At 43.8% G+C, this 27,309-nt stretch overlaps 1 protein-coding gene across 1 annotated transcript in view; it reads left to right on the forward strand.

Annotated features, from left to right (window-relative positions):
• The first annotated feature begins 23,299 nt into the window (after positions 1 to 23,299).
• RAB22A (RAB22A, member RAS oncogene family) overlaps positions 23,300 to 27,309 on the forward strand; it is a 45,039-nt gene continuing 41,029 nt past the window's right edge. The window contains exon 1 of the mRNA XM_077460233.1: positions 23,300 to 23,433. Within this exon, the coding sequence (XP_077316359.1) occupies positions 23,398 to 23,433 (36 nt within the window). The 5' untranslated portion in view covers positions 23,300 to 23,397. The remainder of the gene's footprint in view (positions 23,434 to 27,309) is intronic.

Consider the following 27,309-nt stretch of genomic DNA (forward strand, 5'->3'; position numbering starts at 1 on the left):
TGCCCATTATTGCCACCCATCACTGCCACCCATCAGTGCCCATCACTGCCACCCATCAGTGCCCATCACTGCCACCTATCGATGCCCATCGGTGCAGCCTCATCAGTGTACATCAATGAAGGAGAAAAATTACCTGTTTGCAAAATTTTATAAAAAAATATAATTTTTTTTTTTTAATTGGCTTTTTACATTTTTTTTAACAAAAAATAAAAACCACAGAGGTGATCAAATACCACCAAAAGAAAGTTCTATTTATGGGAAAAAAAATGATAAAAATTTTCATTTGAGTACAGTGTAGCATGACAGTGCAATTGTCATTCAAAGTGCATCAGCGCTGAAAGCTGAAAATTGGTCTGGACAGGAGGGGGGGTTTAAGTGCCCAGTAAGCAAGTGGTTAATAAACAAACAAATATATAAATAAATCCTTGAAGTCAGTGACAGATGTGAATGCATAGCTCCCAACTGTCCCTGATTTGGAGCAATGTCCCCCTGTCCCTCATTCCTCCTCATTTGTCCCTCATTTTGGTCTGATCTATATATCTATTGTATATAAAATGCACTTTTTATCTTTCAAAAAGTGTTTCCCAGTGCTAAACCTTTCATCCAATTTCTAAATTGCTGCATTTGTAAATGTTAAAAGCCAATATAAAGGAATAGGAGTGGTAAAAAAAAAAGCCCTTGTGGATTTAATTAACCTTATTTTTTTGTTTATTTCTCCTTTAGGGGGGTGTGTCAAGGGGTGTATCCTATGCCTACATACATTTGCTAGTAGGTATCCCCCATTCCCATCTCAAAATGTTGGGAGGTGGTGAATGTACTGTATGTGAAGTGCTGCAAAGGTTGTCTGCACTACATATAATAAATACCAGGGGTGTTGCTAGGTCTACAAAAGATCTGGGGCTAGAACCCATAGCAGCGTAGTAAAGAAAGTCATACGGTTGGGCGGGCATACACATGTATATACAGTAATATATGTGTCTGTGTGTGTATATCCCCAGAGAACCCCCCACTTAAATCAGGGTCCCCAGAGAGCCCCCCTTACATCAGGGTCCCCAGAGAGCCCCCTCCCTTACATCAGGGTCCCCACAGAGCCCCCCTTAAATCAGGGTCCCCAGAGAGCCCCCCTTTTATATCAGGATCCCCAGAGAGCCTCCCCCTTGCACCAGGGTCCCCAGAGAGCCCCCCTTAAATCAGGGTCCCCACAGAGCCACCCCCCTTACATCAGGATCTCCAGAGAGCCTCTCCCTTAAAATCAATGTCCCCAGAGAGCCCCCCTTACATCAGGGTCTCCAGAGAGCCCCCTTTTACTTTATGGTCTGCAGAGAGCCTCCTCTTTACATCAGAGTCCCCAGAGAGGCTCCCCCTTTCACCAGGGTCCCAAGAGAGCTCTACCACTTACATCAGGGTCCCCAGAGAGCCCTCCCTTAAATCAGGGTCCTCAGAGAGCCTCCCCTCCCCTTGGGGACCCCTACAGAGACTCAGGGCTATGGATTCCAGATTCGGGGCTATAGCCCCAAAAGCCACCCCCTAGCAATGCCACTGGTAAATACCTGTCATTAATAATAATTATAGAGTATATAATATTAAAGTGGAGCTTCAGTCCCCATAAAGCTGCCCCACCCCCTCACCAGCACTGCCATCTTTAAAAATCTGGCACATGTACAGCTGTGCCAAAAGGCTCTGCCTGGCTTTCGGGACTTGGCAGAGATCTGCGGCACATGTGTGTGCAGGCACCAAGGTTCATAAATATAGGATCCCCGAGAAATCTAAGGAGGCAATCATTTGACAATCATACTAGAATTTGCAGCTGGATTCTTTTGGAAGGCAGTTGATGGTGGCAGCCCGCCCTTCACCCAATATGGGTTCCTTTTCATTCTTAACAGCAAATATGTATTGTCAGGTTTGCGATTCACGCCGAATAAACAGATGAGCAGGTTGTGAGTCATGGGATCTGCATTATTCCTGTGCACAGCACACTTCCTGTTGCTACCTGTATTTGCAGACGCACAGGGCGGGGTCACACGATTCGGCCAAAACTGGATCACCTCTGATCAGAGAGAAGATTCTAGATTAGGTGCTGACAAAAGTGTTTGCAACAGTAATGCTGAAATAAATATAACTGGTGCAGCAGATGTCATGAGATCCTTTTCTATCCTAATGACAACCTCTCCCTCATTACAGGTGTCAGAGAGACAGGAAGTCAGGGGAAATCTTTCCAATGGGGTCACACACACAAATAAAAAGCTGTTGTACATTTTTAAAGCTGAATTCCAGAAATTATATTTTGTTGAACTTCCATTGGTCCAGCTTGGCTGCATCTAATTCTTCATATCTCACATCCGGAGGGCTGCTGGGGATGCAGAGATACACTCTAGTAGCCTGTGCTACTTACAGTCAGCGCTGGTCTCTTCTTGTTTCCATACCCACTTTGGACACAGAAGGGGTGGGATGCTCAATCGGGACCACTGCCATTTAAACAATGTTTCGTATTTTTTTAAATGAAAATGGAAGTAAACCCATCCATAAAACAGTTACATTTCCGGTGTGGTAAAATTTCCTGCGACCTGTGAATTTCGCTCACCCCGTCACTTCCGGTGCGGCTCCGTCACTGTAACAGCTGACGGCGGGCCTTTACTGCACATGCGCCAAGTCCGTGATATTAACGGCGCATGCGCAAGATCTTTATTTACGCTGTGGTTAAAAAATTATACACGGAGACTTGCGGGTGGGCGGGCGGAGCTGAACAGATGCTTAGAACGTCAGCAGCAGCCCCGCCCACCCCACTAACATGCCCCTGAATCTTAAGCGGTGGTTAAAAATTATACACTCAAGTGGACGGAGCTTATGGTGAAGAAAAATTATGGCTTCAGCTGCTATTAACAGCAATCGCGCATGCGCGGGATCATTGTTTACTGATCAGAAAAATTATGCACTCAAGCACATTCTTATTGGTGATGAAAATTGATAGACTCGGGCGGGCGATGGCTTTATTATATCATTGGCAGCACCAATATGTATAGTATTTTTTTTAACCACTTGCTTACTGGGCACTTAAACCCCCCTCAGTCCCAGACCAATTTTCAGCTTTCAGCGCTGATGCACTTTGAATGACAATTGCACTGTCATGCTACACTGTACTCAAATTAAAATTTTATCATTTTTTTCCCACAAATAGAGCTTTCTTTTGGTGGTATTTAATTACAGCTCGGAGTTTTATTTTTTGCTAAACAAACAAAAAAAGATGCAAAAAAAAAAAAAATCATGTTTAATAGTTTGTTATAAAATTTTGCAAACGGGTCATTTTTCTCCTTCATTGAAGTGCGCTGATGAGGCGGCACTGATAGGCTGCACTGTTGGGCACTGATGGGCTGCATTGGTGGGCACTGATAATCTGCATTGGTGGGCACTGATAGGCTGCACTGGTGGGCACTGATAGGCATAGTTAAGGCGGCGCTAATAGGCACAGATAAGGCGGCACCGATGGGCACAGATAAGGCGGCACTGATGGGCACAGATGGGCACAGATAAGATGGCACGGATAGGTGGCACAGATGGGTGGCACAGATGGGTGGCACGATTGGGCACTGATAGGCACTGATAGGTACCACTGATAGATGGGACTGATGGGCACTGATAGGTGGCACTGATAGGTGGCTCTTATAGGTGGCACTGCTGGGCACTGATGGGCGGCACTGCTGGGCACTGGTAGATGACACTGATGGGCACGGATATGTGGCACTGGGGTGCAGCACCTTTGTTGAGGCAGATTGTGGGCACTGCTGGGTGGCACTGTGGGCACTGCTGGGTGGCACTGCTGGGTGGCACTGTGGGCACTGCTGGGTGGCACTGTGGGCACTGCTGGGTGGCACTGTGGGCACTTACTTTTTATTAATGTGGCACAGGCAGGGGGCAGGTGGGCACTGGCAGGGGGCAGGTGGGCACTAGCAGGGCTGGCCGTGATCGGGACTGATGTCCCGATCACGGCCGCCGGTGATTGGCTTTTTTTTTTCTCCTCGCGCTGTCAGCGCGAGCAGGAATAATAGCCGATTACCGGCTCCGTTATATCACATGATCAGCTGTCATTGGCTGACAGCTGATCACGTGATAAGGGGTCGGGATCGACCCCTTGCACGGATCGGTGATCAGGCGAGTCTCATAGACTCGCCAATCACAGAGCGCCGATCCCTCAGGGGGCGCGCAGGCCGCTCGTGCACGGGACTACGTCTATTGACGTCGTCCCGGAAAAGGAGATCCGCGCTGTAGCCGTCATTCGGCTATAGCGCGGGTCTCAAGTGGTTAATCAGAATATGCAGTGTATTTATTAAATCAGCAGAATATGGGCACAATGTCTGCGTTTGGGGCACAATGCCTGTGTTTGGGGACAGTGTGTGCGTTTGGGGCACAATGCCTGCGTTTGGGGACAGTGTGTGCGTTTGGGGCACAATGCCTGCGTTTGGGGACAGTGTGTGCGTTTGGGGCACAATGCGGCAAACACCACCTCACTGTGACTAGAAATCGCCGCCTCACTGTGCCCAGCAAACACCCCACTGTGCCCAGCGAACACCGCCTCACTGTGCCCAGCAAACCCTGGCTCACTGTGCCCTTCAAACGCAACCACTGTGCCCATAAATTGCCGCCACCGTGCTATCAAACACAGCCACTGTACCCATCAATTGCTGCCAGATTGTCAAGCCGTACTGTGTTCCCTGGGGATATGCTGATCACCCATCTGTGCTGCTGGAGGGAGCCCAGATGGGCATAAATGAGGGACCTGCATGTCATGGTAAGTGAGACCATCCCATATCCCACTCCATCTTTCCCCAGAACAGGGACCCCCTTCCAACCCCCCCCCCCCCCAGGAGAGGGAACCCCTCCCCCCCTCTGAGGACCCCTCCTCCCAAGACAGAGACCCCCTTCTCCCCCCTGAGGACAGGGAAACCTTCTCCCCCTTAGGACAGGGACCCCCTTCTCTCCTGAGGACAGGGACCCCCTTCTCTCCTGGGGACAGGGGCCCCCTTCTCTCCTGGGGACAGGGGCCCCCTCTCTCCTGGGGACAGGAAATCCATCTCCCCTGGGAACGGGGACTTCATCTCACCTAGGGACCCCATCTGCCCTGGGGATCAGGACCCCACCTCCCCTAAGAACAGGAACCTGATCACCCTGTGTGCGCCAACCTCATTGCCCTGCCAGCCATGTGTCCTGTGTGAGGGCCCTCCTGTGACAGCTCTTATAAGGACTTCACCCCACTGTGTGATCCCCCTACATGACTGATCCCTCTGTGTCCAAAAGTTACACGGGGAACCCCTCTGTTTGCCCCCCCCTACATGTCTGCATACTCTGACCACCCCCTGTACCATTTCCACATCCACTGACTGCCTCCTGTATCCTGTGCACATGTTCCGACCCCCTCTTGTACCATGTCTGTAGCCTCTAGCCACCTCCTGTGTCCTGTCTGCAATCTCTGACTATCTCTTGTCTTTTAACGTGTCTGCAGTCTCTTAGGGGGAGTCTGGAGAGGAATCAAGAGTGAGAGCACCGCCAGGATTGGGATTACGCGAGGAGTCAGATGTGTATGGACTGTGGAGAAGAGACTATAGAATAAAAACCAGAACCACCAACCTGGAGCCGTCTAACTGAGCCCTGCACGTTGCACTGGAGAGGAGGTCAGTGACAAGAGGGCACTCATATAAAGGTTTCCCATCATCTCAGTAACCCCCCCCCCCCCAGTGTATTCACTCAGCGGAAGGTGGTCTCTGGTCACCAGAGTTCCCCCCCCCATAACATTTCCCGGCATTCCCCTTTACATCAGAGTCCGCAGGATTATTCCCCAAGGCAAAGGAAAATTCTACAGAGCATGATCTAAGGAGGAAATTTGATGTAAGGGGTGCTCTGATCACCAGAGACCACCTTATATCAGAGTCCACTGCATTCCCATTTACATCAGAGTTCCCACTTACATCAGGGTCTGCAGCATTGCCCTTTGCATCAGGGTTCGCAGAGTTCCCCCTGTTAGATTAGAAGGGATGGAGGCCCAGAGACATGTCCATAGTACACAGAGGATACATGGGATAGATTAGAAGGGATGAAGGCCCAGAGACATGTCCAGAGTACACAGAGGATACATGGGATAGATTAGAAGGGATGAAGGCCCAGAGACATGTCCAGAGAACACAGAGGATACATGGGATAGATTAGAAGGGATGAAGGCCCAGAGACATGTCCAGAGTAGGGATGAGCTTCGTGTTCGACTCGAACATCGGCTGTTCGCCCGTTCGGCGAATTCCGAACGTTATGGGCCGTTCACACCAAATTCGTGTGGCGCTCACGGCCCACAATGCACTGTGATGGCGCAGTGCATTGCTGGCTCATGATTGGCCAAGCATGCACTGTGACCCCACATGCTTGGCCAATCACAGCGCCGGCAGCGAGGAGAGCCATGATTGGCCACAGGCAGGATGCCTGTGGCCAATCATAGCTCAGGCTGTGTAGTACACGCCCCACACTATATAAGGCCGCCAGCGCGGCGGCCTTGTGTAGTGTGTTGGCATCTGTAGCAGTTAGTGGGTGTTCTGTGTACCTTCAACACAGTATACACCAATCGTTATCGGCCGATTTTACGTTCTTGCTCTTCTGTAGTGGTTGTTGTCTGCGTGCCCTGACCGCAGTATACACCGCTATATTCACCTATATATCTAGCGATATATCTATCTTTTATAATAGAGCTTGCAGTCAGTGTTAGGAGATTGGGCGTGCTGTCTGCCTTCTCTGAACCCAGTATACACCGCTATATCCACCTATATAGCTAAATATCTTGCTCGTTTTAAATAGAGCTTTCAGTCAGTGTTAGGAGATTGTGCATGCTGTCTGCGTGCTCTGAACGCAGTAGACACCGCTATATCCACCTATATAGCTAACTATCTTGCTCGGTTAGGTTCGCACCAGAACTTTCGAACGGACCCCAAATTCGTACGAACGTTAGAACCCCATTGAAGTCTATGGGACTCGAACGTTCGAAATGAAAAGTGTTAATTTTAACGGCTAATATGCAAGATACTGTCCTAAAAGGGGTTTGGGGACCTGGCTCCTGCCCCAGGGGACATGGGTCAATACAAAAAAATCTTTTAAAAACTGCCGTTTTGGCGGGAGCACTGATTTTAATGACGATTAAAGTGAAAAAAAAGTGAAATATTCCTTTAAATATCGTGCCTGGGGGGGGGGTCTGTAGTATGCCTGTGAAGTGCCACGTGTTTCCCGTGTTTAGAACAGTCCCTGCACAAAATGACATTTAACGGAAATAACATCATTTAAAGCTGCTTGCGGTTTTAATGTTATATCTGGTTCCTGCAATATGGTTGAAAATCATTGAGAAAAATGGCATGGGTAGCCCTCCCTGCCCATTACCAGCCCCTTTGGGTCTTGTACGCATATTAAGGGGAACCCCGTACCCATATTAAAAAAAGGAAATACGTGTGGCCCCCAGGCCCTATATACTCAGAACAGCAGTATACAGGCGGTGCAAACAAGAGAGGGACTGTGTAGGTTTGTTGTGTTAAGTTGAATCTGTTTGTAATTTTCAACTGGTACATTTTTAAAGTGTAGCTCCAGTCAAAAAAACAATTTTTAAGCTTTTTGGAAAACATAGGGAAGGGTTATCACCCCTGTATAATTTGTTTTGCTGTCCGTCTTTTTCAGAGCACGCAGACAGCACGCACAATCTCCTACCGCTGACTGCAAGCTCTATTTAAAACGAGCAAGATAGTTAGCTATATAGGTGGATATAGCGGTGTATACTGCGTTCAGAGCACGCAGACAGCATGCACAATCTCCTAACACTGACTGAAAGCTCTATTTAAAACGAGCAAGATATTTAGCTATATCGGTGGATATAGCGGTGTATACTGGGTTCAGAGAACGCAGACAGCACGCACAATCTCCTAACACTGACTGCAAGCTCTATTATAAAAGATAGATATATCGCTAGATATATAGGTGAATATAGCGGTGTATACTGCGGTCAGGGCACGCAGACAACAACCACTAAAGAAGAGCAAGAACGTAAAATCGGCCGATAACGATCGGTGTATACTTTGTTGAAGGTACACAGAACACCCACTAACTGCTACAGATGCCAACACACTACACAAGCCTGCCGCGCTGGCGGCCTTATATAGTGTGGTGCGTGTACTACACAGCCTGAGCTATGATTGGCCACAGGCATTCTGCCTGTGGCCAATCATGGCTCTCCTCGCTGCTGGCGCTGTGATTGGCCAAGCATGTGGGGTCACAGTGCATGCTTGGCCAATCATGAGCAAGCAATGCACTGCGCCATCACAGTGCATTGTGGGCCGTGAGCGCCACACGAATTTGGTGCGAACGGCCCATAACGTTCGGAATTCGCCGAACGGACGAACAGCCGATGTTCGAGTCGAGCGTACGTTCGACTCGAACACGAAGCTCATCCCTACTCTGGACATGTCTCTGGGCCTTCATCCCTTCTAATCTATCCCATGTATCCTCTGTGTTCTCTGGAAATGTCTCTGGGCCTTCATCCCTTCTAATCTATCCCATGTATCCTCTGTGTACTTTGGACATGTCTCTGGGCCTTCATCCCTTCTAATCTATCCCATGTATCCTCTGTGTACTATGGACATGTCTCTGGGCCTCCATCCCTTCTAATCTAACAGGGGGAACTCTGCGAACCCTGATGCAAAGGGCAATGCTGCAGACCCTGATGTAAGTGGGAACTCTGATGTAAATGGGAATGCAGTGGACTCTGATATAAGGTGGTCTCTGGTGATCAGAGCACCCCTTACATCAGAGTTCCTCCTTAGATCATGCTCTGTAGCATTTTCCTTTGCCTTGGGGAATAATCCTGCGGACTCTGATGTAAAGGGGAATGCCGGGAAATGTTATGGGGGGGGGGAACTCTGGTGACCAGAGACCACCTTCCGCAGAGTGAATACACTAGGGGGGGGGGGGTGTTACTGAGATGATGGGAAACCTTTATATGAGTGCCCTCTTGTCACTGACCTCCTCTCTAGTGCAGCGTGCAGGGCTCAGTTAGAGGGCTCCAGGTTGGTGGTTCTTGTTTTTATTCTATAGTCTCTTCTCCACAGTCCATACACATCTGACTCCTCGCGTAATCCCAATCCTGGCGGTGCTCTCACTCTAGATTCCTCTCCAGACCCCCCCTAAGAGACTGCAGACACGTTAAAAGACAAGAGATAGTCAGAGATTGCAGACAGGACACAGGAGGTGGCTAGAGGCTACAGACACACCAACCCTGGCCCTGATAGAGGAGGAGGGTAAAATAGTCCCTCAGACTCCCCACATATTTTTCCTGCAAGAACCCGTCTATGTGATATTTTATTAATCTCTCCAGTATCTTCCCAACTATAGAAAAATCTAGTGGATCCAATTGCCTTCAGAAGTCACCTAATTACTAAACAGACTAAATGTGTGTAGTTTAATCTCAGTATAAATACAGCTGTTCTGTGAAAACCTCAGAGCTTTGTTAGAGAACCTTGGTGAACAAACAGCATCATGAAGGTCAAGGAACACACCAAACAGGTCAGGGATAAAGTTGTGGAGAAGTTTAAAGCCAGGTTAGGTTATGAAAAATAATCCCAAGCTTTGAACATCTCACGGAGCACTGTTCAATCCATCATGTGAAAATGGAAAGAGTAGGGCACAACAGCAAACCTACCAAGAGCATTAATCAGAGAAGCAGCCAAGAGGCCCATGGTAACTCTGGAGGAGCTGCAGAGATCCGCAGCTCAGGTCCAAAGGACAACTATTAGTCGTGCTCTCCACAAATCTGCCCTTTATGGAAGAGTGGCAAGAAAAAAGCCATCAGTCGTTCAGTTTGCAGTTTGCAAGAAACCATGTGGAGGACACAGCAAACATGTGGAAGAAGGTGCTCTGGTCAGATGAGACCAAAATTGAACTTTTTGGCCTAAAAGCAAAATGCTATGTGTGGCGGAAAACTAACACTGCACATCACCCTGAACACACCATCTGTGAAACATGGTGGTGTCGGCATCATGTTGTGGGGATGTTTTTCTTCAGCAGGGACAGGAAAGCTGGTCAGAGATGATGGGAAGATGGATGGAGACAAATACAGGGCAATCTTAGAAGAAAACCTTAGAAGAAAACACGACCAGACTTTTCAACAGCAAAAGTCAGACAGAGCGAATCCGTCGGACAATTCGATTGTGTGTGGGCTCCATCGGACCTTTGTTGTCCAAAAAACTGATGGACTTTAGAAATTAGACTTTTTTCGCCAGAAGTCCGCCGAACCCAGTTCCTATCGAGAAATCCACTCGTGTGTATGCTAGTCCGACGGATGAAATCCGACACTAGGGCAGCTATTGGCTACTAGCTATGAACTTCCTTATTTTAGTCCGGTCGTACGTCATCACGTTCAAATCCGTTGGACTTTGGTGTGATTTTGTGTGGCCAAGTCTGTTCATTCGGAAAGTCCGTCGGAACTCTGCCGAAAGTCGGTCGGAAAGACCATCGGAGCTAGTCCGTCGAAAAGTCTGCTCGTGTGTGTGCGGCATTAGAGTCTGCAAAAGACTTGAGACTGGGGCAGAGGTTGACCTTCCAGCAGGACAACGACCCTAAACATACAGCCAGAGCTACAATGGAATGGTTAGATCAAAGCATATTCATGTGTTAGAATGGCCCAATCAAAGTCCAGACCTAAATCCAATTGAGAATCTGTGGCAAGACTTGAAAATTGCTGTTCATAGATGCTCTCCATCCAATCTGACAGCTGAGCTTGAGCTATTTTACAAAGAAGAATGGGCAAAAATGTCACTCTAGATGTGCAAAGCTGGTAGAGACATCCCCAAAAAGACCTGCAGCTGTAATTGCAGTGACGGGTGGTTCTACAAAGTATTGACTCAGGGGGGCTGAATACAAATGCACACCACACTTTCCACATATTTATTTGTAAAATTTTACATTTTTCTTCCACTTCACAATTACGTGGCACTTTGCGTTGGTCTATCACATGAAATCCCAATAAAATACATTTATGTTTTTGGCTGTAAGATGACAAAATGTGGAAAATTTTAAGGGGTATGAATACTTTTTCAAGGCACTGTATAATCGGTATACCAGGTGGATTCAAAACGTTTTCCAAATTCTTTATTCTGTTTTCAGATGGATCTGAATTCATTGTGAATAGTAGCTGATTGTGAAGGAGCAGGCGGCCCCTGCATCCTTAATAACCATGCTTTTGGATTTAGAGGGAAACCCTACACCAAGCTTTTCTTAAAAATGACTTTGGGGTTCCCCCCAAAAACCCATGCCCTTAGGTCTGGTATGGGTTTTAGAGGGAACACACTACAAAATTAGAAAAAAAATATCATGGGTTTCCCCCAAAATCCATACCAGACCCTTATCCAAGTATGCCGTAAGGTAGGCCAGGAAAGGGGGGGGAGTGAAAGGCTGCTCCTATGGAACTACACCAGGCCACATGCCCTCAACATGGTGCCCCCCCCCCCCCAAAAGCACCTTGTCCCTATGTTGATGAGGACAACATGACCTCAGTTTGATGTTCAGCTGCTATTGTCCACCACATGTGATCCAAAGCAGTGACATACTTGTATGCCGCTAGATTTCAAGTGGTTATACCGGGGTGATGTCTGCAGCTGCAGGCATCAGCCCAGTACCCTTTTTTAGCGCCTACGGTCATCTCTCTTGTAGAAGCAATCCTAGTGGCTAACTAGCCTCTGGATTGCTTTAACAAGCAGTGGAAGGGGATGTCCCCCCCCCCTTCCGCCACCTTCTGCAGCATTCCCTTAGTCTTCTGTCCCACCGGGAGACCCAAGCGACTAGCCGGCAAGTCCAGTGGCTGGAAGAGCCCACCAAAGCCCAAATCGGCTTTGATTAGCTCTCGGCTATGGTAACCCAGAAGCGATGACCTGACATCACTTCCAGTTTACCCGGATGTCAATGGCGCCATTTAAAAAACATTTTTAAAGCATTCAAAAATACAGATCTTGGTGTTTTGAATGTTTTTAAGTGCAGAGGAGAGATTTGGGGTCTTATAGACTCCAGATATCTCCATAAAGAATACCTGTCACTGCCTGTAAGGCAGGGATCACACCTATGCAAATTGGATGAGGGTTTCCCCTCATCCAATTCGCATAGCAGGAGATGATGACTGACTCTCTATGGAGATCGGTTCACATATCTCCGGGGTGGGAACCCAGCCTAAAGGCTTTTAAAGTATTGCTTATGAATAGTAAAATGTATGTTGTGTGTTGCTGTTACACAGGAGTGCGCAATTCTAAAGCGTGACGTTTGATTTCTATTTACTTAGACCCCTTTCACACCACACCGCCCATAGCGTGGGCGGTAAAACGCTGCTATTTTTAGCAGCGTTTTACCGCCGGATTTGCGGCGCATTTCGGCCGCTAGCAGGGCACTTTTACCCCCCACTAGCGCCCGAGAAAGGGTTACATCCGGCGGCAATACGCCGCAATAGCGGCGTTTTGCCGGCGGTATTACAGCGCTGCCCCATTGACTTCAATGGGGAGCAGCGATTGGGGAGCGGTAAACACACGGCTCCTTCACCGCTCCAAAGAAGCTGCTGGCAGGACTTTTCCCTGACGTCCTGCCAGCGCACCGCTGTAGTGTGAAAGCCCAAGGGCTTTCACACTACAAACAATGGTGCAGCTTTTTTAGGGCGGATTGCAGGCGCTATTTCTAACACTATAGCGCCTGCAAAACGCCCTGGTGTGAAAGGGGTCTAAGTGTAACATCATCTTTTATATTTTACTAAAAAAAATTGTGTTATGTATTGTGTTTTTTGCATTTTACAAAAAAAATGCATTTGAAAAAATGCTGCGCAAATACCATGTGACATAAAAATTTGCAAAACCCACCAATTTATTCTCTAGGGCAGGGGTATCCAAACTTTCTAAACAAAGGGCCAGTTTATTGTCCTTCAGACTTTAGGAGGAGTGGAAATTTTCTTGGCATCAGTGGGAGTAAACATCACCATATTTGGGATTAGGGGGAGGCATAGCGCTCCATTGTTGGTATCATTGGTAGGAATAGTGCTCTATTGTTGGTATCATTGGGAGGCATAGTGCTCCATCGTTGATATCATTGGAAGGCATACTGCTCCATTTTTTGTATCATTGGGAGGCATAGTGCTCCATCGTTGATATCATTGGAAGGCATAGTCCTCCATTTTTGGTATCATTGGGAGGCATAGCGCTCCATTGTTGGTATCATTGGGAGGCATAGTGCTCTATCGTTGGTATCATTGGGAGGCATAGTGCTCCATTGTTGGTATCATTGGAAGGCATAGTGCTCCATCGTTGGTATCATTGGGAGGCATAGTGCTTCATCATTGGTATCATTGGGAAGCATAGTGCTCCATTGTTGGTATCATTGGGAGGCATAGTTCTCCATTTTTGGTATCATTGGGAGGCATAGCGCTCCATTGTTGGTATCATTGGAAGGCATAGTGCTCCATTGTTGGTATCATTGGGAGGCATAGTGCTCCATCGTTGGTATCATTGAAAGAATAGTGCTCCATTGTTGGTATCATTGGGAGGCATAGTGCTCCATTTTTGGTATCATTAGGAGGCATAGCGCTCCATTGTTGGTATCATTGGAAGGCATAGTGCTCCATCATTGGTATCATTGGGAGGCATAGTGCTCCATTGTTGGCATTATTGGGAGGCATAGTGCTCCATCGTTGGTATCATTGAGAGGCATAGTGCTCTACTGTTGGATTCATTGGGAGGCATAGTGCTCCATTGTTGGTATCATTGGGAGGCTTAGTGCTCCTTCGTTGGTTTCATTGAGAGGCATAGTGCTCTACTGTTGGTATCATTGGGAGGTATAGTGCTCCATCGTTGGTATCATTGAGAGGCATAGTGCTCTACTGTTGGTATCATTGGGAGGCATAGTGCTCCATTGTTGGTATCATTGGGAGGCATAGTGCTCCATCGTTGGTATCATTGAGAGGCATAGTGCTCTACTGTTGGTATCATTGGGAGGCATAGTGCTCCATTGTTGGTATCATTGGGAGGCATAGTGCTCCATCATTGGTATCATTGGGAGGCATAGTACTCCATCATTGGTATCATTGGGAGGCATAGTGCCCCATCGTTAGTATCATTGGGAGGCATAGTGCTCCATCATTGGTATCAGTGGGAGGCATAGTGCTTCATTGTTGGTATCATTGGGAGACATAGTGCTCCATTGTTGGTATCATTGGGAGGCATAGCGCTCCATCGTCTGTATCATTGGGAGGCATAGTGCTCCATTGTTGGTACCATTGGTAAGAATAGTGCCCCATTGTTGGCATCAATGGGAGAAAAGTGTCTTGTATCAGTGGGAGACTAGTCCCCCAAGGGACATATAAAGGCAAGCTAAGGGCCACATCTGGCCCCCGGCCTTCAGTTTGGAGACCACTGCTCTAGGGCCTCGGATTTAAGAAATATATAATGTATGGGGGTTCTATGTTATTTTATAGCAAAAAATACTGATCGTTACATGTAAAAAAGTGTCAGAAAAGGCCCGGTCTTCAACCACCAGCCATCCGATGGTTTGACAGTTTGATTGAGAGCACAAGATACATTCCTGGCACGTGTCGGGAATGTAACTGTTTTTTTAAACTGTTAAATTCAAGGGTTCCACTTTAATTACAGTTTCAGTTTAAAGCAGAACTAGGTCTATCTTTTTAACTTTTTCTAAAACAGTTCTTCTCAAGGCATACAGTGAATGATCATTCTCATAGTTGCTTGTGCTCTCAACTGAAATTTTAACCATCGAATGGCTGGTGATGTAACTGATCACACGTGCCGCACCATGGTGAATGGAGATCAAACAAGCTCCAAAATGGCTGCTTCCAAGGATGTAGAGGTGAGGGGGGTTTCGTTTTGCTTTATTTAAAGAAAACTGACAGTTATTCAGAGTTAAAGGATAACTCCATCTTTCATACCATGTTACACCCCTATTATTATACCGCTTATAGCGCCTATTTCTGTCATTTGTTGCTTACAAGTTAAAATCTGTATTTTTTTGCTACAAAACTACTTAGAACCCCTAAACATTTTATATATATATATATATATATATATATATATATATATATATATATATATATAATTTTTAGCAGAGGCCCTAGAGAATAAAATGGCGATTACTGCAATATTTTATTTCACACAGTATTTTTAGGAAAAAAAAGACACTTTGATGAATTAAAAAAAAACTAAACACTAGCCCAATTTTTTCTATAATGTGAAAGATGATGTTACGCCGAGTAAATAGATAACTAACATGTCATTCTTTGAAAATGGGGAATGGCGACAAACTACGGTACCTAAAAACCTCCATAGGCGACGTATTTAAAAAAACTTAACTGTTACTAGGTTAGAGCTACAGAGGAGGGCTTTTGCTAGAATTATTGTTCTCACTCTGACGATCGCGGCAATACCTCACATGTGTGATTTAAACATCGTGGCACGACTTACAGGTGCGTTTTCTTTGCTGCGCAAGCACGCAGGGACAGGGCGCATTAAAAAAAAAATTAAAATTCTTATTTTTTATTTTATTTATTTAAATCCTGATCACATTTATGTAACCATCCATTGTTACAGTAATAGCCAATAATATAATAACAATAATAATATATAATAATAATATAATATAATATAATATAATATATAACAATGTAAAATATAATAATATTAATAACAATAATAATATAATAAATAATAATAATATATAATCTAATAATAATAATAGTAATAGCAATAATAAGACAATATAATATATAATAATATATAATATAATTTAATAATAATAATATTTTAAAAAAGCAGCAGCAATAAACCCTCCAGCAACAATAGACCCCCAGCAGCAATAATATACTTCCTCAGCAGCAATAGACCCCCCTGCAAAACTAGATCCTTTCCAGAGACAATATAACCCTCAGCAGCAATAATAGACCCCCCAGTAAAACTAGACCTCTTCCATAAACAATAGATCCCCCAGCAGCAATAAACCCTCCTGCAAAGCTAGATCCCTTCAAGAAACAATAGATCCCCCAGCAGCAATAATAGGTATCCCCATCAGAAATAGAGCCCCTGCAAAACTAGAGTCCTTCCAGAGACCATATCTCCCAGCCAGGGACGTCTTTAATATTGACTGGATCCCGGGTAAACATTTTCTTTGCACCCCCCTTCATGCAATTTCGCTCTCCATCTGTTCTGAGACATACAATAAATAGCAACTAGACTCAAAATCAGTTTACTGAATTAGATCAGGCAACAATTGTGATTGGTTACCAGAGGTTACAGAGTATCGTTACCACTCACTGATTGGCTGCTAGAGGTTACAGCACACATTGTGACTCACTGTTTATTTTCTAGAGGTTACAACATATGACTTCTGCTTGTTGTTTGGTTGCTAAAGATTACTGTACATCAATACTGCTTACTGATTGCTAGAGATTACTGGACATCTATACCACTCACTAATTGGTTTCTAGAGGTTACTGCATATTATTACTGCTCAATGATTGGTTCCTAGAGGTTAGTGCACAGCATTAATGCTCACCGATTGGTTGCTAAAGGTCACAGCACATCATCTCCTCACTGCCTGCACACCATGAACTGGGGAGGTGAGGGGACCCATCAATAGACAGAAAACTCCTGGGGACCCTAGGACTCCTGGGATCAATGACACTGCTGGTGGGGGTGATCAGTGACAATGCTGGGGGGTTGATGGGATCAGTAACAGTGGTGGGGGGGATAGGCAGCGGCAAGGCTGATAACAGGAAAAAAACCCTGGGAATCCATTTCTCCTTCGCTGAGGAGCTTACATTGGCTAACCGTAAAAAATCGGATCACGTTCAAGACCCTTTGCCTCACCCACAAATGCATGCATAGAGAAGCTCCGCAATACCTAATGGAGAAAATAAATCATTACACACCAAACCGCAGTCTTCGATTAGCCAACAAAACCTCCTCCTCGTGCCCAAAGTATAAATCCAAGGGGGATCGGAGATTCGCTGTCCAAGGGCCTCGGCTATGGAATGCTCTACCAATCAACATCCACCTGAAAGAAAATCACCTGGCTTTTAGGAAAAAACTCAAGACCTTCCTCTTTTAGCAGATGATCAAAGCTCGCCACAGCGCCTAGAGGCGATTCAGTTCACATTGTGCGCTATACAAGTATTTCATTCATTCATTAGGAGGCAGTACTCTGTGGCAAATTCCGAATCATGTAGGTCAAAGCTGGAAATCTTTGGCAAGTATATAGCGGGGGATTCTACCAACGACCACCAATATGAAGGGGGATTTACACTGACCATCAATGTGAGGAGAAATTTGCACTGACCACCATGTAACGGGAGATTTTACTCCACCCACCAGTAGAAAAGAGGGATTTTTACACTGAAAGCAATGTAATAAGAGCATTTACACCAACCACCAGTGTAAGGGGGAATATACACTTGCCTCCATGTAAGGGGGAATTTGCACTGACAACCATTGTCAAGGAGATTTTATACCGACCACCAATGTAAGGTGACACTTCTACACCAACCACCAATGTTAGAGGGGATTTACACTGACCGTCAATGTAAAGGGGGATTTACACTGACCACCAGTGTATGGGCAATTCTGCACTTACCACCAATGTAAAGGGAAATGTACACTGATCACCAATGTTATGAAGAATTTACACTGAAAACCAATGTAATTGGGGATTTTACATCAACGGCCAATAAAGGGATAAAGGGATATTTCTACACTGGCCACCAATGTAAGGGGCGGTTTACACTCGCCACCAATTTAAAGGGGGCTTCTATATGAACCACCAATGTAAAGAAGAAACTGACCACAAATGCAAGTTTTAATTTTTTATAACAATTATCAATATAAAGAGGAGTTTCTACACTGGCCACCAATGTAATAGGGATTTACACTGACCACTTATGTAAATGGAGCATTCACAGTAACCACCAATGTAAGGAGGGATTTACAATGACCACCAATGTAAGGGGGACCTTTACATTGGTCACTAGTGTGAATGAAACTATTGTACACCAAGCCCCAATAAAATGAGAAGATTTACACTGACCACCAATGTAAGGGGGACCTTCACATTGGTCACTAGTGTGAATTAAAGTATTGTACACCAAGCCCCAATGTAATGAGAAGATTTACACTGACCACCAATGTAAGGGGGACCTTCACATTGGTCACTAGTGTGAATTAAAGTATTGTACACCAAGCCCCAATGTAATGAGAAGATTTACACTGACCACTAATGTAACTGAGACATTTAGCCTGTGTTCACATTTGTGTGTGTTGGGCATACATGCAAAATCGCTTTCCTGACACCACAGCAAGGTGCTGCCTTTTAGCAGATACACAGCAATGCCGTTAATTGTTAATGACACCCTTACGCATTGGCTGAGATGTATGTATTCTGATGCACCAATATTCAGGGTGCTGTGGCACCATGTTATTTTGAAGAAGGGTTTCACCTCCAGTTTGCTTACCTTTGCAGAACAGGCTGATGTTAAGCTTAAAGACTATAGTTGTAGGCAGGACTTTCAAGCATGCCCCTTTACCTCCCCAGTGGGCAGCATTCAGCAGAAGTGATGGTGGATATGACCTATGGGGGGGCATGATATACATATGAATGCTGACGCTATTTACATATCAATAATGTGGTCCACAAATATTTACATATTAATGCAGGTTATTTACATATATATTAACACATGGTTTGCAGGTGAGTCATCTATATTTGGTAATAGGGCAGAGCTGAGCAGCAGCAACAGAACTTCACACTGAGATATCAGGACACAGCACAGGACCAAAACTTCAAGGGAATTTAAACTGGGATAGTTGGCAAGTATGAGGCAGCTGCTTTGGGCCTCACAACGATAGAGCCCAGGACAGCTGTCTCTTTTGCCCTGCCTTAAAGGCGGTCCTGCTCCCAGCAGCAATAAACAACCCCCCCCTGCAAAACGAAATCCCATCCTGGGACAATATATCCCCCAGCAGTAATAATAGACCCTCAGCAGCAATAGACCCCCCTGCAAAACTAGATCCCTTCCAGAAATAATAGATCCCCCAGCAGCAACAATGGACCTCAACAGCAGCAATAAACCCTCCTGCAGAAATAGATCCCCTCCAGCAACAATAGATCACCCAGCAGCCAGCATCAATAGGCAATGTAACACACCCCAGCCCGCCTTGACATTACATACATTCAGTGCTGGAGGTGCCTGATCTGTGTTCCCCCACGTTCCTGCTGAACAAAAGCCCTGGTTAGAGGTAATATACTTGAAATATACTTGTAATATACTATGAAATTACTTTTTTGAACGTATACAAAAAATTTAAAATAAAGAAATAATAATTTACTTTGGCAGTGAAAGGGTTAGAAAATGACAGTCACAAGGCTAAAATAAAAAAACTTCTTCTTGTGTTCAGGCTGAACTCCAGGATAAGCAAATATTGTCTATATAGAAGAGTCATGTGTATTCTGACTTAAGTCTTGGTGTGCTTTGTGTATTTCTTCCAGATCTGTGCGGTGATCCTGTGTGTAATAAAGACCGCTCACTGCTGCTCTCTCCCCTTGTACAGGGTGACTGGTCTTGTCTCCGCCCCCTCCTGTAGTTTTCTGCAGTGGGTGGAGCCTGCTGGGACCCTCCCACAGCTCGGCTCTCTGCACAGGCTGTACAGAACAGTGACAATGTCACTGTTCCTTTTACAAAGTAATATCTGGTTTGCAAAAGTTTTTCTATCCCTTGTGTTTATTGATGGAATATATTTCATTGGAGGTTTTTGTGTTTGGAGTCCAGCTTTAAGGCTGCATTCATGTCCATACATCGCCACCAAAATAAGTTCAATCAAGTGATGGTGATATCTTCTTAAGGGCCCTTTAACACTGCTGCGACTTGAAAGTTGTGCGCTTTTTTGCAGTGATTTTACAGCGATTTCAGGAAATGCCTGCCTGTGTAAACTTGAGGTCCATGGACCTCAAGGCGGACCAAAGTAGTGCAGGGACTACTTTGAAGTCGGTGCGGCTTGAAGTCGCACAGATATGAACGGTACTCATTGGAAATCATGGGGTACGACTTGTCTTGCGACTTTGCAGTCCCAAGTGGCAGGACAAGTCGCACAAGCGTATAAGGGGCCCTTGTAAAAATAATAATAATAATAATAATAATAATAAATTATTGTAAAAAAAGTATTCTAAAAAATAATAAAATTGTAAAATAATAATAATAATAATAATAAATCATTGTAAAAAAAAAGTATTGTAAAACATTATTAATTTGTAAAAAAAAAATAAAAAAAAAATAAAATAGTATGATAATAATGATAATAATAATAATAATAATAATAATAATAATAATAATAAAAAAATTGTAAAAATGTATTGTAAAAAATAATATTATAAAAATAATAATAATAATTATTGTAAAAAATAATACAATTTTGCATTCCCAATTCTGGCCTAGGGGCTGGTGGAAGAAGGCACTCGTGATTACACACTTGGATTAACCCCTTTAGATCCGCTCTATAGCTGAATGACGACTACAGTGTGGATCTGCTTTGCCGAGAGGCCGTCAATAGACAGCCTCCCCTTTGCATGCTCGCCACGCCCCCCTGAAGGGCATGCGCGTGCGGTGCGCGCTGAGAGCACACGAGTCAATGAGACTCGGGTGATCACAGATCAGAGTAAGGAGTTGATCGTGGCCCCTTACCATGTGATCAGCTGTCAGCCAATGACAGCTGATTCCGTGATGTAAATAGATGATTGGTAATTGTTTTTCTTTCTCTTCTCACGCTGACAGCATCAGGAGAAAAAAAAGCTGATCACTGACTTCTGTTGAAGGGACATCGGTCCAGAGGAGGAACTGCCTGCCAGGGCCACCTGCCAGTGCCAAGAATCAGTGACCACCAGTACATAAGTGGCAGCAATCAGTGCCACCTATCAATGCCCACCAGTGGTGCCAATCAATGCCTCATCAGTGCCACCTAGCAGTGCTGATTAGTGCCCCATCACTGCCACCCATCAGTGCCCATCACTGCCACCTATTAGTGTCCTTCAGTGTCACCTATCAATGCCCTTCAGTGCTGCCCATCAGTGCCACCCACCGTGCAATTGTCGTTCAAAGAATGACAGCGCTAAAAGCTGAAAACTGGTCTGGGCAGGAGGGGGGTTTAGGTGCCCAGTAAGCAAGAGGTTAATTGTTAAGAAGATATAACCGTCACTTGTTTGGACTTATTTTGGTGGCGATGTACGGACATTGCACAATTTTTGTACAAAATATAATTTTTTCCATTATTATTATTGTTTATGTTTTACAGTTGTTTCCTTTTTATCACTTATGTCATTGAGCTTTATTACGAGCTGCTTTATCACAGATTTATTTCTAACACGCTATTTGTGATGATCCAGGGTGTGCAAGCTGAAGGGGTCTTTCTATCCCCCTCTTTTTTCATGTTGCTAGCTGTGTTTGGGGTACGATTAACAGCACTGCAAGTGGGATTTTGCTGTATTTTTTGTGCGTTTCGGGAACATGTGTGGAAATGCGCCCTTCTGCTCTCTTTCCTGGGACGCACACGTGTGAATACGGCCTAAACATTGACGTGCGCACACGGGTGTGCCAGGAGAAAACATTGGCTGTGCAAAACAGATTCCCATTGCTGCTTGGGGAGTCTCTATCCTCAGTACCTTTCTCTGTCTCAAAAGTGAGACATCAGGGGTTTGTTTAGACCCCCAATATTTCACCAAAGACCTCCAACAGGTCTCTTAAAAAAAAATTAAAAAATAATAATAATAATAAATTATTGTAAAAAAAGTAGTGGAAAAAATAATAAAATTGTAAAATAATAATAATACATTTTTGTAAAAGTATTGTAACAAATAATAAAATGATACAATAGAAATAATAATAATAAATCATTGTAAAAAAAAAAAAGTATTGTAAAAAATAATTTAAAAAAATAATAAATTGTTGTAAAAAGAAGTATTGTAAAAAAAAGTAATAAAATTGTATAATAATAATAAATTATTGTAAAAAACGTATTGTAAAAGAATAATAAAAAATTATTGTAAAAAAAATGATAAAATAGAAATAATAATAATAATAATAATAAATGATTGTAAAAAAAAAAGTATTGTAAAAAATAATTAAAAAAATATATAAGTTGCTGTAAAAAGAAGGATTGTATAAAAAGTAATAAAATTGTATAATAATAATAATAATAATAATAATAATAATAAATGATTGTAAAAAACGTATTGTAAAAAAGAATAAAATTGTATAATACTAATAAATGATTGTAAAAAAGTATTGTAAAAAATAACACTGTAAAAAAATAAATAAAAAATTATTGTAAAAAAAGTATTGTAAAAAATAATAAAATGATAACATAGAAATAATAATAATAATAATAATAAATCATTGAAAAAAAGTATTGTAAAAAATAATTAAAAAATATATATAAATTGTCGTAAAAAAGAAGTATTGTAAAAAAAAGTTATAAAATTGTATGATAATAATAATAATAATAATAATAATAATAATAATAATACTAAATTCTTGTAAAAAATGTATTGTAAAAAAATAATAAAATTGTATAATAATAATAAATTATTGTAAAAAAGTATTGTAAAAAAAACACCGTAAAAAAGAAAATTATTGTAAAAAAAGTATTGTAAAAAATAATAAAATTGTATTATAATAATAATAATAATAATAATAAATTCTTGTAAAAAATAATCAGATTGTAAAAAAAAAAATATTATTATTATTGTAAAAAAGTATTGTAAAAAATAATAATTGTAAACAAAAGTTATAATAAAAAATCAGGTTGAGATGCACACCCTAATAATAGGCTGCGCACAGCTATGGGCCTAAAGCTTTGAGAGATCTATCCTGGCTGGATAGAAAGCTATGGCTATGCTGGGACTTGTAGTCCTCCCCACATACAGAAACAGAGCAACAGCTGGGCTGGGGCTGCTGAGGACAATATGGGCGTGTTGGGGGGCGGAGGCTAATCACAAGGAGGAATGTGAGGGGGCGGACCTTAGACAGTGGGTTGAGGGGGCGGGCACACAGTGGTAAAGACCGGTGAAAAGTGGGGGAGGGGGCGGGCCAGATGGGGACGCAGGCAATAGGGCGGGGTATGCTGGTGGGGTAAAAGGCGTGTCCGCCAAGATAAGACGGGCGCTGTGAGTGGTAAGAAGGCGTGTCTGGAGGAAAAGGGGGCGGAAAGGGGGAGGGGGCGGGATGGAGAGGCGTGTCCGGCTGTTGCAGGCCCCCGGGAAGGCCGAGGTGCTGAAGGCCGGAGATCCGTCGCTGGTCCCGGGCTTGTGTGATCTGACATGGCCCTGAGAGAGCTGAAAGTCTGCCTGCTGGGGGTGAGTGAGCGGAGATCCGAATATCCTGCACTGAGCCCGTAGGGGGCACTACACGGGGTTATGTAATGTCTGTGACATCATAGCGCTCCTCTGTGTCTGTACAATAACACTGACAGCTCTGGGTGTGTATATCTATGTATATATCTATAGATAGAGGTGTGTGTTATATCACATCTGTGTCTGTATAGAACTAGACATCTCTCTCTATCTATCTCTATATACATATATATATGTGTGTGCATACATAGATCTATAGACCTATCTATATCCATACACACATATACAGTATCTCACAATAGTGAGTACACTCCTTACATTTTTTGTAAATATTTTATTATATCTTTTCATGTGACAACACTGAAGAAATGACACTTTGCTGCAATGTAAAGTAGTGAGTGTACAGCTTGTATAACAGTGTACATTTGCTGTCCCCTCAAAATAACTCAACACACAGCCAATAATGTCTAAACCGCTGGTAACAAAAGTGAGTACACCCCTAAGAGAAAATGTCAAAATTGGGCCCAAAGTGTCAATATATTGTGTGGTCACCATTATTTTCCAGCACTGCCTTAACCCTCTTGGGCATGGAGATCGCTAGAGCTTCACTGGTTGTCACTGGAGTCCTCTTCCACTCCCCCATGATGACATCACAGAGCTGGTGGATGTTAGAGACCTTGTGCTCCTCCACCTTCTGTTTGAGGACGCCCCACAGATGCTCAATAGGGTTTAGGTCTGGAGACATGCTTGGCCAGTCCATCACCTTTACCCTCAACTTCTTTAGCAAGGCAGTGGTCATCTTGGAGGTGTGTTTGGGGTCGTTATCATGTTGGAATACTGCCCTGCTGTCCAGTCTCTGAAGGGAGGGGATCATGCTCTGCTTCAGTATGTCACAGTACATGTTGGCATTCATGGTTCTCTCAATGATCTGTAGCTTCCCAGTGCCGGCGGCACTCATGCAGCCCCAGACCATGACACTCCCACCACCATGCTTGACTGTAGGCAAGACACACTTGTCTTTGTACCCCTCACCTGGTTGCCGCCACACACGCTTGACACCATCTGAACCAAATAAGTTTATCTTGGTCTCATCAGACCACAGGACATGGGTCCAGTAATCCATGTCCTTAGTCTGCTTGTCTTCAGCAAACTGTGTACATTATCTTTAGAGGAGGCTTCCTTCTGGGATGACAGCCACGCAGACCAATTTGATGCAGTGTGCGGCGTATGGTCTAAGCACTGACAGGCTGACCCCTTCACCCCTTTAACCTCTGCAGCAATGCTGGCAGCACTCATACATCTATTTCCCAAAGACAACCTCTGGATATGACGCTGAGCACGTGACCTCAACTTCTTTGGTCACCCATGGTGAGGCCTGTTCTGAGTGGAATGTGTCCTGTTAAACTGCTGTATGGTCTTGGCCACAGTGCTGTAGCTCAGTTTCAGGGTCTTAGCCATCTTCTTATAGCCTAGGCCATCTTTATGTAGAGCAACAATTCTTTTTTTCAGATCCTCAGAGAGTTCTTTGCCATGAGGTGCCATGTTGAACTTCCAGTGACCAGTATGAGAGAGTGAGAGCAATAACACCAAATTTAACAAACCTGCTCCCCATTAACACCTGAGACCTTGTGTCACATGACAATGGGGAGGGAAAATGGCTAATTGGGCCTAATTTGGACATTTTCACTTAGGGGTGTTCTCACTTTTGTTGCCAACGGTTTAGAGATTAATGGCTGTGTGCTGCGTTATTTTGAGAGGACAGAAAATTTACACTGTTATACAAGCTGTACACTCACTACTTTACATTGTAGCAAAGTGTCATTTCTTCAGTGTTGTCACATGAAAAGATATAATAAAATATTTACAAAAATGTGAGGGGTGTACTCACTTTTTTGAGATATAGTGTGTATATATTAGGGGTGCACCAAATGGGTTTTTTGGTACCGAAACCGATATTGAAAATGAAGAATACACTAGGCCAAAAACCAAAACTGATACCGAAATTGACTTTAAAAAAATAAAAATAAAATGTATACAGGAGATGGTCAGAGACTGTAGACATGGTACAGGAGATGGTCAGAGACTGGGGACATGGTACAGGAGATGGTCAGAGACTGGGGACATGGTACAGGAGATGGTCAGAGACTGGGGACATGGTACAGGAGATGGTCAGAGACTGGGGACATGGTACAGGAGATGGTCAGAGACTGGGGACATGGTACAGGAGATGGTCAGAGACTGGGGACATGGTACAGGAGATGGTCAGAGACTGGGGACATGGTACAGGAGATGGTCAGAGACTGGGGACATGGTACAGGAGATGGTCAGAGACTGGGGACATGGTACAGGAGATGGTCACAGACTGGGGACATGGTACAGGAGATGGTCACAGACTGGGGACATGGTACAGGAGATGGTCACAGACTGGGGACATGGTACAGGAGATGGTCACAGACTGGGGACATGGTACAGGAGATGGTCACAGACTGGGGACATGGTACAGGAGATGGTCACAGACTGGGGACATGGTACAGGAGATGGCAATTGCTGCAATATTTCATGTCACACTGTATTTGCCCAGCCATCTTTCAAATGCAATTTTGCATTAATGTGAAAGATGATGATACGCCGCGAGAATCGTGAGGGAATTGTGATCTATCTTCTAAGGAAAAAAATCGTGATTCTCATTTTAGCCAGAATCGTGCAGCTCTAGTAGGGGACCTGTCTGGAGATGGATTTCCCACCTATTGGTCAAGAGTTATCACTGATAAAAGTGATCTTACGGCGAATTTGCCGCTGAGACCACTTTTATTTTAAAGCGGTCCACCCACTGAAGAAGTGGATACCAGGGTTATAGCAGCTAGCTGCTGCCATAACAATGGTATTTCACTGCAAAGAGCCGCCTTATAATGACGGCAGGTGGACCGTAAGTGGTTAAATCAAGTCGATTTAAATTATGATTTAAATCACTAGTAAAAAGGCTTGATTTAAATCATAATTTTTTAAGAGCAACTGTCATCTCTGTCCCGCAGCAGATCCTCCTCTGACCCGCTGTTGGCTCTCCGACAGTCCTATTCACTTTAATGGGATGGCTGGTGATGCCGTGACACAACAAGGTGAGGGACGTGGCGGCAGTGGGTGAGTGGATGCCCACTAACAAGCGTTGCCATGATGCATCTAAAATGACAGATGCTCTTTAAATGTAAGGACTTATTCTTGTTGGTAGTTAAAATCTTTAATATTTGCAAATAAAATGAAGGTTTCCTATTTAGAATAAGAAGCTGTCAGGTTTAGTAAAACTGCGATATCAGAACAGATTCAATCATACAGTTTGTAGTGTACATAGATTTGCAAAACAACGGGATAAAGGAATATTCCTGAACTTTGTTTTATCTCATGATTACTGTAAAATTGTGTGAATGCATCAATGCAGTGCATGTTATCTCAGCTTGCAGAGCTTGGATTCATTGAATGAGTTTACCAAAAATGTAAATATTGCAGAATATACAGCCTCATGCTACATAACTAAGCTCCATTTCATGCCGAATAAACGTAATGATTAATGTATCTTAAATAGAAAACTATCTTTAGATAGATTTTTACTCCAAAAGCATTTTTATTAAAATAAATTTGATTTAAAAAAAAAAAACAGATTTAAATAAAAAAAATCCTATTGTTTTACAAAATCATTGGTTTATATCCACCCTGGTTTACACCTTTTGCAGTTTGCTTTTGGTGGTTTCTGCAGTGCTTTTTGCTGTGCTTTTGTGTTTTTTGTACATGCGATTTTAACCGCGATTCACACTTTTTATTTGTTTTTTTATTTTTTGGCCCACTTGTTGTTGGGCAGATCATGGCAAAATTGCTGTAAAAACACAC

This window comes from Lithobates pipiens, unplaced genomic scaffold (genome assembly GCF_037356315.1).
Source record: "Lithobates pipiens isolate NorthernLeopardFrog02 unplaced genomic scaffold, aLitPip1_a1.2 Scaffold_28, whole genome shotgun sequence".
In the NCBI taxonomy this organism is placed as follows: domain Eukaryota; kingdom Metazoa; phylum Chordata; class Amphibia; order Anura; family Ranidae; genus Lithobates; species Lithobates pipiens.